General features: G+C 46.2%; 2 protein-coding genes and 1 long non-coding RNA gene across 8 annotated transcripts; 2 read left to right on the top strand and 1 right to left on the bottom strand.

Moving 5' to 3' along the window:
• Positions 1-2155: 2155 nt before the first annotated feature.
• Positions 2156-13077, top strand: LOC130513160 (inverted formin-2-like). Of its 6 annotated transcripts, XM_057011803.1 has the most exons (23): positions 2159-2397; positions 4641-5032; positions 5412-5527; positions 5697-5856; positions 6525-6558; positions 6686-6827; positions 6977-7109; positions 7261-7872; positions 8006-8157; positions 8249-8310; positions 8392-8494; positions 8792-8877; positions 8967-9067; positions 9147-9217; positions 9294-9401; positions 9493-9563; positions 9640-9760; positions 9834-9998; positions 10099-10201; positions 10431-10583; positions 10830-11660; positions 11913-11972; positions 12618-13077. In XM_057011803.1, exons 2-22 carry the CDS (start codon positions 4645-4647, stop codon positions 11969-11971), a joined length of 3771 nt encoding a protein of 1256 aa, XP_056867783.1. In that variant the 5' UTR covers positions 2159-2397; positions 4641-4644; the 3' UTR covers position 11972; positions 12618-13077. The 6 variants fall into 6 exon arrangements, 5 of the variants coding, with proteins under 5 accessions (XP_056867785.1, XP_056867784.1, XP_056867781.1 ...); XR_008946632.1 differs by having other exon boundaries at positions 2158-2397; positions 10830-11972; positions 12618-12707; XM_057011804.1 differs by lacking the exon at positions 11913-11972 and having other exon boundaries at positions 2158-2397.
• LOC130513187 (uncharacterized) lies at positions 12846-14303 on the bottom strand. The gene is made up of 3 exons (XR_008946639.1): positions 14166-14303; positions 13851-13949; positions 12846-13784 (listed from the first exon to the last, which is right to left on the bottom strand). It is a non-coding gene; the product is annotated as an uncharacterized LOC130513187 (long non-coding RNA).
• On the top strand, positions 14279-18281 carry adss1 (adenylosuccinate synthase 1). Its single transcript, XM_057011823.1, has 13 exons — positions 14279-14631; positions 15438-15540; positions 15626-15688; positions 15767-15817; positions 16174-16240; positions 16324-16431; positions 16498-16579; positions 16658-16784; positions 16883-17037; positions 17506-17630; positions 17719-17816; positions 17916-18065; positions 18144-18281. Exons 1-13 carry the CDS (start codon positions 14443-14445, stop codon positions 18194-18196), a joined length of 1371 nt encoding a protein of 456 aa, XP_056867803.1. The 5' UTR covers positions 14279-14442; the 3' UTR covers positions 18197-18281.
• Positions 18282-18299: the final 18 nt, after the last annotated feature.

Below are 18299 nucleotides of genomic sequence, written 5' to 3' on the forward strand. Positions count from 1 at the left end.
AAGTGTGACTATAACACAGACCCCACCTATTCTATTTGTGATGACATGTAGCAGAACGTCCCAATAGCCTCCCTCCGTCACATTTTTTACATTTCCACTGGAACTCAAATGGAAAATGACAGAGAAGCAGAAGAGCTATTTATTCCCAGTGGCTTTTAAAAAGTATTAGGAGTGAAAACCAAAGGTAAATAGCTACAACCCTTACCTTTAATACCGGGGTCACTTAACACCTGGAATTTCTTTCTGCGCTTACGGCTGAAGGGGATAAAATGGGAGAGAAAAAGTTCAATGTGCTCAATGATCATAAGGCAAATATGTAGGTCTTCTGGCGTTCTTTAAGGAGAAAGAGACTGAGCTGGTTTCAGAAAGACTGCACGCAAGTGGAAGAGACTGAAAAAAGTGCATAAACAATAATTGAATAAATACATTGAATTCTAAATACCAAGAATAATTGTCCTGGCACAAAAAATAAGCTTTAGGCCAAATATCCTTTATACTTTTATTTTACAGCACATTTGAACATAGTCTACACACTGTCGCTAAATAGAAACAAGAGGAACATTATCACCTAAATTGTCACATTTATCAATAATGTTTGTGGTCATCTATTATGAACAAGCATGAATTATTCTATATGGTTAACTTCATCCATGGACAGGAACGCCTTGGCATAACTTGTGCAGCTAGCTGGTGCAACGTCTTCGCTCAGTGGCGCTTTTGCTGTATCACACTTTAAAATGACGCCGTTTGCGAGTCTGTTATCATCTATACCGGCCAAAAGAAGCTAAAATTTAATTCCACATACTATTTTGCCTTTACATTAGACAACAGAAAATACTTTTACATATCATAGGCGTGAACAAACCCCACAGGAACCCCTAATCATTTTAAAAATGAAAAAATGGACCCTAAAACTCATCAAATTTTGCCCTCACTCCCATGTACAACTGAGCAGTTCTGTATGTTTCCTTGGAACTATCATGTAAAAAGCAGCACAAATCCATTTAAAAATACACCCCATGGCAATAAAGAAAGTCGGACCTACGGTTGTTAAGTATCCATATTGAGTTTCATAATTGACCCTGCTGAACAAGTTCAGCCTAGTCTACTGTACATATACCTGTTTACTCAGTAGCTGTTGCTGCTCACTGTAAAACAAAAAAGTACGTGGAACCATTATAGTCAGTGGGAAAGGTTCAGCCTTTGGTGGCTGAGAAGCCACTTGTATTGTTTAGTGTTGAAATTTGAGTAACGATGCGGCAGATTTCATCGTCGTGCTCCCAGCTGAAACCCCAGTTTCCAGCATATTAACAAAGCCATGCTAACACTAGGGCATTAGGAGCCACTCAATAGAGGTATAGTTCAGCCAGAACTTGTTCAGTCAGAAAGGGTGAGAGAGACTGAAACTTAACAAAATGTTTAGAAAAAATGAACGGCAACATTGCATTGCAACATTTAAATTAGTTTGAAATAAATGTTTACACTTAAAAAACTGCGTGAACCAACTAGCAGCTTGGATTCCATACATTTTTTTCTGTTTACTATATCTCCTGATCAATGATGCTATCTGAAGTGCACTTTAGTTTGGGTGGAGGGGGTCATGTGCTTCAGGCCTTTGCTGAAAACCGAAACAGGCAACTTGTAGCTGTTGAAGCCAGTTTTTCTGCCAGCAGCTGTTGGGATGGTTTCGAGCGGAGGAGGGCCTCATCTGGCTGCATGAGCTCAGCAACAAGACCAGACACACTTCAACAGGCATTTAAATTGGTTTGCCTCCAAAATAAAATCCCGCTTAAACGACGAAAATGAAAATCACTTACTTTTGATAAATAAAAGGAAAAGAAATCCTTCCTTTTCTTTTCTTTTCGTTTCTTTCATTTCCGTTCCTTTCTCTCTCTTTTAAAAAAAACAAATCCTATAATTATGCACATGAAACATAATGACCAACCCAAGTCCATCCCATCATGAGTTTCACAATTGCTCGGTTTCTTTACTTTAAGTCTTTCACAATTATTTGTTTGCTTATGTAAACATGCTGACGCCCGTATGTCAATAGAACGGACCTCTACAGTCAATAACACTGGCGGTGTCCTTCCAGACGTGTCTTTAATGCTGAAAGGTTAACCGGATGTTCTTCTCTTGTAATATTTCCGGTTTGACGATGCCAGACTCGCAACAAAAGTAAAGGGGGCCGTGGCCACTGGAGCGCAGCGCCATCCACCCGATATTACCCACAGAAGATCTGTCACAGTGTTCAGAGAGCGAGTTCATTTTTTTATCTGTTCAAACGTGCATTTTAGAACAAAATTGAATGGCGTATGGATGTCCGTAAACCTCCCGTCCATCTGAGTGCACCAGAGGACGCGATTCTCCAAGTCTACATTTTTGGAATTAAACCAGGTAAGCCATCACATTCTCAGCTGAAACGTGATCTTGAACGCTTAAACACGGTATTGAGCTGTGACAGCAGCAAAGCGGGGACATTGTGTGTATTGATCTGTTTCTTTCGAGTGTATTCTTTCGCTACGGGCAGGTAAATAGTCCCGTTATGCCTCCTGCACGTCGGGGGAGAAATATCCCACACACCTCAAAGTGTCAGTATTGCGCCTTTACTAGTGCCAATTTGTCTTTTTTTATTGTGCTGAATCAAACCAGAATGCAGACTGCACAGACTCATCGTATTCTGGTCTTTTTTTAAACCCCCGTGACAACAAATAAGTGTCCCATCCTTGAAGTGGCCACGGGAGGAAGAGGGCTGGTACACAGAACACAGATCTACAAAAGACTCCAAAGAAGGACTCCAGTTGCTTGTGGGAGCCACCTGTCACTCCTGCTTGTGTACACAAGTGTTCACATTGTGGGCAAAGAACAAACACCACACTGTCAATAAAATGGGCATCAACTCTGAAATGTTCCTGCAGACGTGGTCCCGTCGTAGAGCGCTCCCTAAACCAGCAGGGAGGAGGAGGAGGTTTGGGTATCAGCTGAATGCAAGACAGATGTGTTAAAAGCAGGAATAATGTCACGGTGCCGTCCCCCACGCTGCATCTTTTGTGTGCTGTAGTCTTCACCGGCGTTATATAATGTTAACATACGGGAATCCACAAACCGCATCTGGAATTTCCACATAAAATGCATTCAACTGCAACGATAATGGAGATGTTTGTGCGTGCGAATGATGGTTTTACTGTAACGGTGAGCTGCAGCGTGGGCAGCTGAACCAGAGGACAGATGAGTGGGCTTGTGAATCAGCCTGCTATTAGTGGTACATGTGGGGAGCTCTGGCTCACAAGGTTGCAAAGGAAAGTTGCCTATAATTGAAAACAGTGCCCGAGAAAATGTGGGGGGAAAAAAAATTCCATGAAAGGACACAGCACAGAGATCAAAATAACAACATTTTAGAGCGCTGACAGGAGGAGGAACACAAGCTGTCAGGCCAGCGGCATGTTATCCGGAGCCAAAGTTTCCTGTCTCTGAAGGATGCTTCCTGTGCAAAGTTCGATAGTTCTGCTTTGGAATTCAGTGGCTTCCCAGCTTCACCTTTTCCTCTGAAGAGTCATGGTCATATTTCATTTCAGGAAGTGACTCCATTGTTCAAAACGATGTTGCAAGTCTCCCGATTACAGGCAGTGACTTGCTAATTTTGGGCTTTACCCTAATTGGGTGTGCAAGTCAAGAGTTTGCTATTTACCCTCTCCCTGCTGGGGGGGGGGGGGGGGGGGGCAGGGAACAGCCCATCCATTTTGTTTCCCCTGAAAACCGCACTTTGAAGAGCGCTCTGTGGGCCTATTGTGGAAGCCCATTGTCTGTCCGCCTGCTGCCACGGTAACACTCTCACACTGGCAGCAGAAATGCTGCAGTCACAGCTGATTCCACCAGTTTGGGAGGAAACACCTCAAGCCTTCCGACGTGTCCCCAAGCCCCAAGCGGGAGTTTTGCCCGGGCGGGTTTTTCCATAGTGACCTTTACGTGCAGCCATGTGTTTGTTCATGCGCATGCCTCAGCGCCTCGCCTGTGTACGTTATCCTCGCCAAACATGCTGTCAGCAACAGGAGATAGTACAAATAGTCAGGTGCTGCTTCTGCCCGAGCAGAGTGGTCAATTTGGAGAAGGTTTTCGGTCCAAAAGGCTGATGATGTTGGTTTTAGCAGAGTGTGCCGGGAGGGTGTTTTTACAAACAGGCTGGGGTGGGGTGGGGGGAAGGGTGGTGGTGGTGGTGGTGGGGGGGGGCCGTTTGATTACAGAGACGGCCTCTATTCTGAGCCTGTGCGCAGTCATCTCCGCATCCGACCATGTAAGTTTGGTTGCTGTCTGACAATCGATTAGCGATATATTACGTGAAGGGTAAGTCGTGCTTTGTGGGTGATTGTTCTAGACTGGCCAACTGCTGTCAGACAGGATTACGTGGGGACATTTGGCAGATCTGGTGATGACTGGGCTGCTGACATACCATCCACAGAAGTGCAGAGCTGTCGTTTTCTATTCTGCTGTGTGTTCTGATAAAGTCTCTCTCATTTCAGTGCGTTTCCTCTGGCCTGAAGAGCACATAAATACCAGCACTCATGGAAATTATTGATTGTTTACCAAAAGCTTATAAGATCTGCAGGTCACACCAATGAAGAAGTAACTTCTTTCCTCCTCAGCATTATGTCAGGGAAGAAAAACAAGTGGGCTGCGCTCAGGGATCGCCTGGGCTCCTCTCAGGACTCAGACACTCAGCTGGACGCCAACCTGGAGAGTGCTGACCCGGAGCTGTGCATCAGGCTGCTGCAAGTTCCCACCGTGGTCAACTATTCCGGACTGAAGCGGCGCCTGGAGGGCAGCGACGAGGCATGGATGATCCAGTTCCTGGAGCTGAGCGGGTTAGACCTCCTCCTGGAGGCTCTGGACCGACTCTCGGGGAGAGGATGCTCCCAAATCTCCGAGGCCCTTCTGCAACTCACCTGTGTCAACTGTGTGCGGGCGGTCATGAACTCCTCCACGGGGATCCATTTTATTATAGAGAATGAGGGATACATCCGGAAGCTTTCCCAAGGTAAGACGCATCCTTTATGTCGTGAAAAATCTTCATATTTAAAGCATTCCCTCCGCAGTTGTGTGGGACGAAAGATCAAATTTTATCCTGTTGGCTCAAATAATGGAATCAGCAAAGTTAAACATTGATTAAATGGTTTTTTGTGACTCTCACCGTTGGGCTTTACAGTCGGCAGCAATGAATCATAGGGGGCAACTTTGCATAACTAATAATGGCATATCCCAGAAAGCTGCTGATGTAGCAGTTTCCATTCCCATAATTTACTTATTCTATCAATGGCAAACTTAAGGATCAAGCTATGTTGAAAAGTAGTGAAATGATCCAGACAGGAGCTCGAAACGTCCTCGTTTTGAACCGATGTGATCACCCCGCTCTACAGCCCTGGACACGTCCAATATCATGGTGAAGAAGCAACTGTTTGATCTTCTCGCCGCCCTCAGTGTATTCTCTAGAGACGGACATCGGCTGGCGCTGGACGCGCTGGAACACTACAAGGTAACAAGCGACCATCTGTAGCGGGTCCCTGTAGAACCGTTCCTGGATAATAAGAGTCTCAATAGCACCCTCTAGTGGCCGAAACGCTGGTCTGTTAATCCTGGAAAAATCCAGGCCTCCGTATTGGCGCTGAAGCATGAGCTTGCACTCACTTTAGTGTCCCCTCCAGAACGTGAAGATGCAGCAGTATCGCTTCAGTGTGATCATGCATGAGCTGCAGGCCACCGAAAACGCCTCGTACATGGCCACCGTGCTCAGCGTCATCAATGCCCTCATCTTCGGGATGGACGATCTCAGGCAGAGAGACAAGCTGAGGAAGGAGTTTGTCGGTAGGTTCCGTATTTTTCCGTGGGTTCCTCATGGATGCACGTTGCCAGGAAGAGTGTTTCCCTCCTTTGCTGGGCGTATACAGGACGGGGCAATCATCTCTGTGGGTCTACTAAGAATAGGTCTCCCGGCCTCATTTTCAGTTTAAAAGATATTAAGCAACACAATAAAACCTGGAGTTTATCGAGCGTGTGTTTGTTTTCTGTGGTTTTTTTTGCTTTAACACAATAAGCTGTGATTATCAAAGGCCTCTGGCTAAAGTAAATATCACTACTGATTCAATCGCACTGATCTAATTTGATTTTATTATCTTTGCCTGAAAGACAGTCAATGAGAGTCCGTTCCTTTTCTGTGTTACGCAATTCTGTCTTTCAACCCCGGGAGCTGAAATTGCTTTTCTCCCTCGGGTGGAATTTGATTTGACAGTTGTCAAGACAGTTTTTAGAAAAAGTCAGAGTTCTGGCTTTTTAAACGCTTCTGGACTCCTGACGGTACCACCCACCCCTCGGACCAATCAGCCATTTGTTTGGCACCTCCTCCTTCTGTGATTGCTCACCTGTGGGTTGCTGCCAATTCCCCAAAAACATGCAGCCTCGGACATCTGTTTGACAGCGTTTTTAAGGATAAACTAAAGGTTGTGACACTCACCACTGTTTTCTGATACCTTCAGGGCTCCAGTTGCTTGACATTCTACCAAAATTAAGGTTGGTCTTCACTCTTTTGCAAGTGTCTTTACTAATTCCTGCAGTTTAAGGGTCGGCACTCGGGAATATGGTGCTTTTTGGAAAGGATTACCAGAATTGATCGGATTCACGTGTGGTTAATGTGCAGGGAGCTGGAGGATGAAGACTTGATTATTCAATGTGAAACCTTCGAAGAGGCCATGGCTGAAGATGAGGAGGAGCTGCTGCAGATCTATGGGGGCATTAACATGAGTAATCACGTGGAGGTTTTCTCCCTGCTCTTCAACAAGGTCTGTTTAGATTATTCATCAATTCGCTCTACAAGCCGATTTGGCTTTTGTCATTTTGTACTTTGAACCTGAAAACGCCATTTCTGTCTCTGTGTGTGTGTGTGTGTGTGTGTGTGTGTGTGTGTGTGTGTGTGTGCGTGCGTGTGCAGGTCAGCAGCTTTCCGGCATCCCTCCAACTGCTGTCCATCCTGCAGACGCTGCTGGCGCTGAAGCCTGATCGCTCTGCCGTCTGGATGGCTCTGGAGACCATCACAAACAGGGCCATTCTGCTGGCCGAGGACAGTGAGTCAGCCCAGAGGCAGCGTTAACACATCACCGCAGGGTCAACGCAGCCGCGGCTAATGGCTACATAATGGCCTCCTCTGTAATTCGTGCGCTGCTGACAGGAAATTCGGCCAGTAAAAATCATTTGTAAGTCGGTCTTTGTGTATTGGTGTCGCAGCCCAGATGGAATCCGTTGACACGATCATCCCGAGGCTGGTGTTCTCCAAATGCTGTGATGGTCATCAGGAAGTGGACGGACAGCTGGCCAAAGTGGATAAGGCCATGCAGACGGACCTGGAGCAGCAGGAAAACCGACAGCCGCCAAGTGCCACATCCCCAGTGCCGCCGCCACCGCCGCCTCCTCCTCCACCTCCATTTCCCTGTCTGACCACAACTGCGGCACCTTCTTTGTTTGCGCCACCGCCACCGCCACCACCGCCGCCGCTGTTACCTGGAGGACTAGGTGGCTTGCCTGGGAAACCGCCACCACCACCGCCGCCGCTGCCAGGCATGGCTCCTCCCCCTCCGCCTCCACCACCACCACTGCCCTGCGGCCCGGGCACGGCTCCCCCACCTCCAGCCCCACCACCTCCCTTCCTGGGTGGCGGCCCACCACCTCCACCACCATTACCTGGCATGCCCTGCCCGCCTCCTCCCCCTGGCATGATAGTGGCCCAGACCAGCCAAGTTCTAGGGTGTGCTGCGAGTCAGAACCCGTCCAGCCGCTGCCCCTCCCTAAGAATGAAAAAACTCAACTGGCAGAAAATCCGCTCTGTTACCGGTGAGCAGGGTTTTTTCATTTATTGAAGCTGATGCAGATGGTGACATTGTCTTCAGCACAGATTCACTCATGCGGTTTGGTATCGGTACCTGTACCGTGGGTAATGGGTTCCCCTCTTTCTGGGCCCTTACAGATACCGACGGTCAGTCCTTGTGGTCCTCCATTCAGAAAGAATGTCCTCCGCGGGAGCCGGATTACAGCAGCATCGAGCAGCTGTTCTGTCTCCCGGTGGCCGAGAACAAAGACAAAAATGTCAGTGCTCCTGTCAAGAAGGTGTCCAAAGAGGTGAGCGAGGTCAACACAAGAGGTCAACACAAAAAAAGACAGCTGATTGTCTGAGCTACAGTATCAACCAGCCTCTCCAACTTCTTTCTAGATTACGTTCATTGACCCTAAGAAAAGCATGAATTTGAACATATTCCTGAAGCAGTTTAAATGGTAAGATGGCCAATGTTGTTTTCAGCGTCTCGTGGGTGTGTTGGATTGGTTCTGTTATCTTAATTCCTTTTCTCCTTCCAGCAAAAATGAAGAATTTATTGCCATGATCGAGAGCGGGGACCGTGCTAAGTTTGACGCGGAAATGCTCAAACAGCTGCTGAAGCTTCTTCCAGAGAAACACGAGGTTTCCGTCTTTAGCCGCTTGTTTCTGCTGCTAACGATCCTGTTTGTGTGACTCGCCACCTCGGCGAGATGGCTGCAGTTTCCTCCTGCGCTCTGGAAACATGCACATTAGGTTGATCTGAAACTCTAAATCAGCCCTAGCTTGAGGGCAGCACTGCTATTCTCTCCTATGATAACAATAGCCAGAGCAGACAGTTCACCCACAAAAGATGGTCACGTAATGCTAAGTCTCTTCAGATTCCTGCTAAAGGTCCCGCTTTAAAGTGCTTTTTTTTGCTATTCTTGTATCTGTCTCCAGATTGAAAACTTGAAATCCTTCCAAGGAGACAAAGAGAAGATGGCAAACGTCGATCGCTTCTACAGCTCCCTCCTCGTCGTGCCTTGGTGAGCCCGCTGCTGTGGAATTTTGCCGTCTGTCCAACGGATCGTCCCAGCCAGGGGCTCATTTTGTCTACCTTTTCGCTCCCCCTCAGTTATCAGTTGAGGATTGAGTGTATGTTGTTATGCGAAGAGAGTTCTACCATCTTGGATATGATCAAACCCAAAGTCAAGCTGGTGGAGGAAGCCTGCCAAGGTAAACGAAACCTTTAACTTCTTTAATTTGCTCTTTTATTTCCCTAAAAATACTCGACCTTGTGTGACTCCTTCCGTAGCTCTCAGAAATAGCACGCTCTTGCCCAGTTTCTGCCGGTTAATTCTGGACGTCGGGAATTTCCTGAACTACGTAAGAGAATCTTCCTGTATTTTACTTCAGGAGCTCTTATGATAAATCCCACATACATCACTTGTGTTCTTTCCAGGGAAGTCACACGGGGAATGCTGTGGGTTTCAAGATCAACTCTTTGCTGAAACTCACCGAGACCAAGGCCAACAAGAGCTGCATCACCCTGCTTCATCACATCCTGGAGGTACAAAAACTGGCCCGCAGGTGACGGAACGTTACCCGTCCTGCTTGGTTCTGACTTTTTATTGACGCCGGATGTGGTTCCTGTTCCGCAGGAAGCGGAAGTACACCATCCAGAGCTGCTGGAGCTCCCAGAAGAAATGGAGATTTGCCACAAAGCGGCAGGGTAGACATGTTGTGGTTAACAACCCGGGCTTCTTTCCTGAACAGACGCATAACGCTCTTTACGTTTTTGTCCCCAGAATTAATCTGGATTCGATTCAGTCCGAAGCTGGTGCCTTAGTGAGCCGCCTGACCATGACGACAAAGAAGGTCTCCAGTTCTGTGGACGAAGTGAAGGAGCAGTTTACAAGCGTTCTGAAGGTTGGACAGATGCGTCTGCAGACACCTATAAGGTGATCGCCGGGTCCAACTGCTTCCCTCTAATCTGCTGTAGGAACATCTGGAAGAATGTGAAGCCCTCACTGAAAGGTTCACCGCAATGGCAGAGAAGAAGAACGAGTTGGCTCTCTACCTGTGCGAAGACGTCAACAAGCTCTCGCTGGAGGAGCTCTTCGGAACCATCAAGACTTTTAGAGAACTTTTTCTCAAGGCGTTAAAGGTCGGGAAATAATATTTCTGACTGTGTCCTTTGAAACGATGGTGACAAACGGCTGTTTGCTGTGCACGTGCGCGCGTAACAATGTTTTCCCTTCGATCAGGATAACAAAACCAGACGGGAGCAGGCAGCCAGAGCTGAGAAGAGGAAGCAGCAGCTTGCGGAGGAAGAGTCCAAAAGACAAAAAGGAGAGGATGGAAAGATAAGTAAGTTGGAAAATGCCATTTATTAATTATGACCTGACCTGACAGTTGCCAACCAGCAGGGAGGGTGGAATCATAACATTTCAAAAGTATAAAGCAGGGCAGAGATTTATTGGGTTTTTTAACACTGGAGAACAAATGAACATCTAAATTTACACGAGCTGAGGACCTTTTTTTTTAAAAGAAGCAAAGATAACAGTAAAATCTTCCTTCATCTTCTGTCTTTTACCAGTCAAGAAAGGATTTGTCCCACAAAACGACGGCTGCATCATCGACCATCTCCTGGCTGATATCAGGAAAGGTTTCACCCTCAGAAAGACCAGGCCCAGGTGCGATTCGGAAAGCCTCCCTTCTAATGAAATGCGTAGGAATACCTGCCCCTCTGGTAAGGACGAGAGATGTTGGCCTTTATCTGCAGTTTGTTGCTCTCCTCCTGAGCCACACGGCTGCGAACCACAGCCTTGCTGCTTTATATATTTATTTGTTGTGCTTTACTACTTTGTGTGTACACTCCTTTGCTTTGCAAGGCCTAATTTTCTGGCCTAATTTCTGGTTTCTTCCATCTTTGAAATGTCCCTCCGTCCTTTCCGTGCATATCTTCATCATCCCCCCTCCTCCTTTTGCTCCCCAGAGTCAAATGCGAAGCCTGCAGAAGAAGGAATCGCAGATCTGGCCATCACTTCAGATCCCACCAAACCTCAGCCCGGGGGTCACCAGGCCACCACAGAAGAAGCGAACGGTTCCACCAGCCCGTCGGACAAGACTCCTCCGGCTCCAGGGAGTTTGGCGCAGGATGGGCCAGCTGCTCCTCTCGAAACACTCCCAGTAGACGCGGCCACATCAGCGCAGGCACCCCTGGAAAACCCGGCATCAAGGCAGGATGGTGCACACCCACGAGAATCTGAAGTCTCTTCATGTGAGGCGGCCCAACCGGATCCCCGGGCTGAAGGGGAGAACCAACCCCGTGTCGCCACAAATGGAGTTTCATCAGATTCAGCTGAGAGTAGCGTCCTCACCCCTCCGTCCCTGACAGATCTGGACCTGCAAGAGGCCGCGTTAGATGGCAGCAGCGGGGAGCCCCAGAACATCACACTTGAGGATCAGGCAACGAGCGGAGTGAGCGCCGGCACGGAGGAAATTCTTTTAGACGCCACACACGGCGTGACGCAAAGAAGAGAAAGCAACTTAATGGAAAGTGAAAGTGGCGATAAAACGACAGGCCGCCAAGCGGAAACGGCACAGAAGGGCGGAAAGGAGCGAAAACTTATCATTGTAAAAACACTCTGCCGCGACGAAGTGGTGACTCACAGACGTTTGGACGCTAAACGCGATGAAGGCATCGCAGGGTGGGAGGTGCCAGATGGGCTGCAAGCAGAAGACCCGTCGGCGTCGGAGGGAGCGAAGCCCGAATCAAAGAAACGCCACAGCCTCTTAAAACGAAACAAAAAGAAGAGTAACCAAGGTAACGCCCTTCACATCAATAAAGGTCACTTTTGGAACGCTAGCCTCCCAGCATCTCCCAGTGCCATTCTTATTTGCTTCGTTTTTATCGCATTTTATACGATGAGTCATGTCGGCGTGTACTTGTAAGATTTTTTGGTAACTTTTTAGAAAAAAGATCAATCACTGTTGGCTGGGTTTGATTTGCATATATAATGTTGAATGGACTGAATTGCGGCCAGTTTGTTTGAATGCTCTGTTTTCCGTTTTGAAGCGCAAGGTAACAGTGGGACAGGACACATAAAACATAAAAAGAGCTGTGTGTTGCAGTGAGGTAGGTCCCATCGATGAGACGGCACGCTGTAAGCAGGGACATCATCCTAATGATCTTTGTCCCAGCAATGCATCATTTGTTGGTCTAACCAGAATCTGGATCTCATTTGTTGTCTGTCGTCCGACTTCTAACTCTCGCTCACTTTAATGCTCGTTGGTGATCGATTCCAATGTTGATGTGTTTCAATTCCACCACATCCGGGGGGAAAAAAGAACATCAAAATCTAACTGTGGATGTACTTTTAATCCGTATCAATTAATCCTAACAACGTCAGTCTTCTGGTCTCGAACGGTCTTGCAGTTGTGAAGTCTTTGTGACGTCATCGTGGAGCTGCCTCACCCAAGCTGTCACTTTTCCATCCTTCCATATTTTCTTGTCCATTCTCCACGAATCTGCAACTGGGACTAATACTAACAGTTTTGTGTGCTTCCTGTAAACTGACCTGCTAATCTGACTTTGGAAATCATACAGATTAAATACATTTAAAAAATTACCTCTCAAAAGGGGGGGGGGGGGGAATAGGGTCAATATTTTAAAAGCTGCACATTTTATCCAGAAGCTGTACACTTAATAAAGATATTAAAATGTTTTCATGACGCCTGTTTTGTTTTCTGACTATTCATTTTGTTATCTGTCCTCCTGCAGGTCACTCAAAGAAGAGGAAATCGAGAGGAAAACGAAACTGTTAGCTTCACACAAGTTCTGTGATGGGCGGAGGAATAAAGTGTGCTTTTTATTTTGTAAAAGTTTAATAATATCTACTCGGGCGGCGGTCAAGATGGACCGAAATGCATCTCTGTCCGTCTATGTAAATAACTATGTCATTTTCTGAGTGGTTTTGATTAAGAACCAATTTAAAAGAGTTGGAAATGCTTTATATGTTTTGTAAACTTACTTGCAATATGCCGTGGATGTGTTTTACTATGCTGAATTGTCTGGCCAGCACCTGTTGAACAAAAACAATGCTACGTGTGGTGCAAAATATTTAACTGAACTGCCTGAAATTCTTTGGTATCCGAATGTTAATACACAAGACAAAAATTTAATTAATTGTAACTTTTAATGTTAAATATATTTTTTAATAAAAGTGAATGTGAATGTTTCATTTTGTTTTTGAGCACGTTCAATAAATGTCGGTGAACTTTTAGAATTAATTGGATTAACTAATTTGGCCCACTGCGCCCTCTGCTGGTCATTCTGTAGATCACTTGCCGCCATAAAGTCTACATGATATTTTGACAGTTTCGCAATGTCACTGACAACCAGAAAGAAAGAAAAAATGTAACAAAGAGGACGAAAACACAGATGTGCATTTTTGCATTTCTCATTGAATGTAGATATTGTGGTCAGATTTTTCAGTAGTTCAGTAACATTAGCTACAACGGTTTTGATTTTCAAAGCAGCATCTTTTCCGCCTCCTATGGGGTCATTGCTGCGAGCGTCCGTGCAGCTCTATTCATCTGAGGTGACCTTGGTCCTCATCACTTCCTCTGGTTGCCATGGTGAACTCCTCGTTGTGATTTACACAACATTCTGTTACATTTTAACAGGCAGCGTTTCCTTTAAAGATGCACGTTTCTCCTGATTCTCGTCTAGACAACCAAAGCATAAACGCTGAATGATGCCGGTGGAAAATATAGAAAGATGTGAGCCCATTTTCGAGGACGGTGTTTTCAGCTGGATGCTGCAGAGCAACTCCCCCATGTTTGGGAGCAGCTCATGTTTGCCACTTTTGCCCCTTTGGAAGTCCTCTCTCAGTGAGTGTGGGGGCCACCAAGAAGATCCTGAGCCACCATCAGGATATTTTCAAGCCTACAGAAACCAGAAATCAGTTTCAGGAAATAAAGACTTGCACGTACTGAGCAACCTTTCACTCACTCGACACAGATGCTTTTTCTGGATCAGTGGGTCACACTTTCTGACGCTGCTGCCTCGACAGCGCCCCCGTCTGGACTAGAAGGTACTGCAACATTTGCTCTGAAAAGTACAACGGAGAGGATCCTTAAACTGGTTGCACTACCAAGATGTGGCTCAAATAGCTGAAAACGACAAAAGTCGAATTTACATTAAGGAGAAGCCAAAAAAAAATAAAACTGCCCGAGAAATTGTGCACGTCACAGTTAAAGTGGTGCAACGACATCCTGAAAGATGTGAACAGGGATTTTAAATTTGTACGTTTTCCATCTCACACACCTTTGTTGACACAAAATACCTGTTTTGATATTTGCCTTTACACAGTGGTCACACACACACACACACACACACACACACACACACACACACTGGTTGTTGTGGAAAGGCTTTTCTGTCGTTGCCTTCGACAGCCTTGGAGACAACTTGTTCGAGCACGGCGACGCACTTGTGCGCGTCTGGCTCTGACATCATCAGCTATGAGCGGACAGATATGGCAATGCCACCCTCTCAGACCGTTTAGTCTTCTTGAGACCAACGGACTCACGCCATCGCCACCATGTCTCTGAACTGGTCTGGCAAAGACCACAAGAACACGAACCAGCCCGCCTCCGCGGGGCAGAAGCGTTCCCGCACCGACTGCGGGAACAAGGTGACGGTGGTGCTCGGTGCGCAGTGGGGCGACGAGGGCAAGGGGAAAGTCGTCGATTTGTTGGCGACCGAGGCAGACCTTGTCTGCAGATGTCAGGTAAATGGTTGGTCTACGGTGCTTCGTGTGGGCGGGTCCTTTTGGGGAAAAACGTTGATTGATTCTTTTATATATATGTGACGAGATCTTTTCTAGAGAAACTCAAATGGAATCTGTCACTGACTGCTGGGGCGCGAATGGTGCTCAGGGGGCAACGCACTCGAAGACACTCTGTGATTTGTTAAATATTATCAACTTTGTATGGCTATCAACCTTTGATTTGATGAAAATATACATATATTTATTACTAGAATGTGTGAATGAATGGATCGCCACAGTAGATCACACCGAGGGATTCTTAAAATGTGGTCTTGTGCAGCTGAATTAATAATTTAGGTAATTGAGGCTTAAATAGTTACAAAATAGAAAATGTTAGATTAGGTTTGCTGCACCAAATGCAACATGATAGTTTAATTTCTTTATTAAATGCTCCAAATCCACAGCATTGGATCATAGAGGACACAGTTACTCACAATATTTCTATGTTAAAAAAGGAGCCTCATAAATGTCTCCGCCAGCTTACATAAATTGAGGCACCCGTAGGTTCACCCAGCCAACAGTTGCTGCTGAGCACTTTGTGACAGCCCTGAGCACCCTGTGCTCGAGGCTTGAGAGCCCCACCCACCGGGCAAGAGAGAGGTCACATTCTCCAGCTTGATATGTGAGAAGGCCACAGGCAGCCTGTTAAAGCGCTGCATGTAAATATCTGAATTTGGAATAGGGTGGCTCATCGCAGTCTCATTTTGTTTGTGTTACAATGTACTATGTTGTGATCCAGTCTCCATGTCCCCTGGTTGAACCTGCAGGGTGGGAATAACGCCGGACACACGGTGGTGGTGGACGGCAAGGAGTATGACTTCCACCTTCTCCCGAGTGGAATCATCAACCCTAAAAGCACATCCCTGATTGGTAAGTGGGCTCATTTCCCCCTCTATAAAGAGAGAGAGGCAGACATTCCTGCAGCCCGCTTGTTATTTTGCTCGTGCTCACACAGGTAACGGAGTGGTCATACATCTACCTGGCTTGTTTGAGGAAGGAGATAAAAATGAAAAGAAAGGTATTTATAAAAACGGACACGTGACAAATAGAGAAATGGGTTTCCTCCAATGAGATGGGTTTTTTCTCCCTCCCTTAGGGCTGAGAGGCTGGGACAAAAGACTGATTGTGTCAGACAGAGCTCACCTTGGTAGGTACAGTATATCTGTTTATAGGCTTCGGGAGAAGAAAATACACGCATGAGCCTTAACGGCACGTTGGTGGTTGGCGAGTGTTGGGGGATCAACAGAACAAATGAAAGGAGGGCTTTTTCTCTGGAAAAATAAATGAAAAGCCTCTCCAGCCATCATGTGGTGCCTTCAGGTGTCTAAAAGTGTGGTATTTTTCCTCACAGACGTCCTAATTCACTGATTTTGTCCAAATCAGTGTCCTTCCAGAGCAGCCGTACTGACTGTGGAGATAACGAGTTGGTTTTGATTTTCAGGTGAACCTTTTTTGGGGGGATTCATTCATTGCAATAACTGACATTTTTGTCATCATCCACAGTGTTCGATTTCCACCAGGTGGTCGATGGTTTGCAGGAAACCGAAAGACAAGCTCAAGAAGGAAAGACGTATGAGTTTGTCAGTAGTGCGCTAGGAATATGAATTGCCACTTATTCCACAACAGTCCACACATTTGCTTTTTTAATGACAGCATCGGAACAACCAAGAAAGGAATCGGTCCTGCGTACTCTAGCAAAGCATCTCGCACTGGCCTGCGTGTGTGTGACCTACTGGCTGATTTTAAGGACTTCTCCCTGAGGTACAGGCATGGACATGTTAGACAAAAAAAAACTATTTTGTTCTTGTTAATTTCTCTTTCTTACAGATTCAAAAACCTTGTCCGTCAGTACCAGTCCATGTACCCGTCCTTGACAGTCGATGTTGATGACCAACTAAAGAAACTCAAGGTACAAACTGGTGGCTATTGGACAACAAATGTCATAAAAGTTCCACAAAGACCTATATCCTCTTCTGGTCTCGTGCAGGACTATGCTGAGAGATTGCGGCCAATGGTCAGAGACGGCGTCTACTACATGTACGAAGCGCTTCACGGAACGCCAAAGAGCATTCTGGTGGAAGGGGCCAACGCAGCCCTCCTTGACATTGACTTTGGTACAGTTAGTGGCCGTTGAGCACAGTGCAAATGCTTTTGTATGAACGCAGGTAGCGGGTGCCATTGAGTCACAGTGACATGAAATTGTCTTTTCCAGGCACATATCCATTCGTGACATCCTCAAATTGCACCGTGGGAGGGGTCTGCACTGGTCTGGGTATCCCTCCTCTGAATATCGGCGATGTGTTCGGGGTATCGAAGGCCTATACGACCAGAGTGGGAATCGGGGCCTTCCCTACAGAACAACTGAACGTAAGCAAAGCTATTTGCTATTATCAGGATATGAATTCGTGATTGCTTTACATACTCTGTTTGCTTTGTTTTGTATGAAGTGGAGACACATGACATTTTATGTAGATCCCTGATGTTGTGCTTGACATGCACAGCTTGTGATCATATGTCTTGTGGTTGGTTTGTTCTCTGAGTGAGTGCAGCTGTCAAAAATGATGATAGATGGCCTCAACCCAAAGTCTCTTTAACTCATATGCAGATCACATGTTCACAGGGATAAATTTAGGGCCTGTGCAGGTTCAGGATATATTTACAGTGTGAGACAGGGTTGTGTTACTTGTCACGGGAGCTGAGCAGACACCCGGGACAAGATGTTCAAACTTTATTCTTTAACCTTTGTGATGTTTTTGTGTTCCACTCTCAGTAGAAATGGGTATAGTGTTTGCCTTATTGTTGAACGCCATGTGTCATTTTGCCTTTGGACTTCAGGCAGTAGGAGAGCTGCTGCAGACCAGGGGTCACGAAGTGGGGGTGACCACAGGCAGGAAGAGACGCTGCGGGTGGTTGGATCTCGTCATTGTTAAATATGCGCACATGATCAATGGTTTCACAGCGTAAGTCTATAGAGAGGTTTTGGCAAGTTTCTTGGTGCCTTCAGACACTATATTTCATTCATAACTCTTTTTGTCGCCTCTCAAACAGCATTGCGTTGACAAAACTTGACATTCTGGATGTGCTGGATGAAATTAAAGTTGGAGTTGCATACAAACTTAATGGGAAAAGAATTCCCCATTTCCCTGGTAATCTGCTTGCAAAAATAGAGGAAATATAGAGATCTTTGAGGTGTGTTTTATGACATGGAATGTTGATTTAAATAACACGATTTCTGCCAAACACAGCCAATATGGACGTTTTGCACAAGGTGGAGGTCGAGTATGAAACCTTCCCTGGATGGAAGTCAGACACATCTGCAGCAAGGAAGTGGAATGACCTACCAGTCAAAGCACAGAACTACATCCGCTTCATCGAGAACCACATCGGAGTCCCAAGTATGTTTAACATAGTCACAAAATTAGAAATACAGCATATCTGGGTTTGTTAATTTCATTTCTATTTTTCTTCTTCAGTTAAGTGGGTTGGTGTCGGAAAGTCCAGGGAATGCATGATCCAGATGTTCTAAAGGCACGGAGTGGAATCACGATCTATGTGACCCCATCATCCCTTAGGATTATGTTCATTACCTAATAAACGTCACTGTAACCTCAGATTATTAGCAACTTTTT

Source organism: Takifugu flavidus, chromosome 16 (assembly GCF_003711565.1).
Source record: "Takifugu flavidus isolate HTHZ2018 chromosome 16, ASM371156v2, whole genome shotgun sequence".
Lineage (NCBI taxonomy): Eukaryota > Metazoa > Chordata > Actinopteri > Tetraodontiformes > Tetraodontidae > Takifugu > Takifugu flavidus.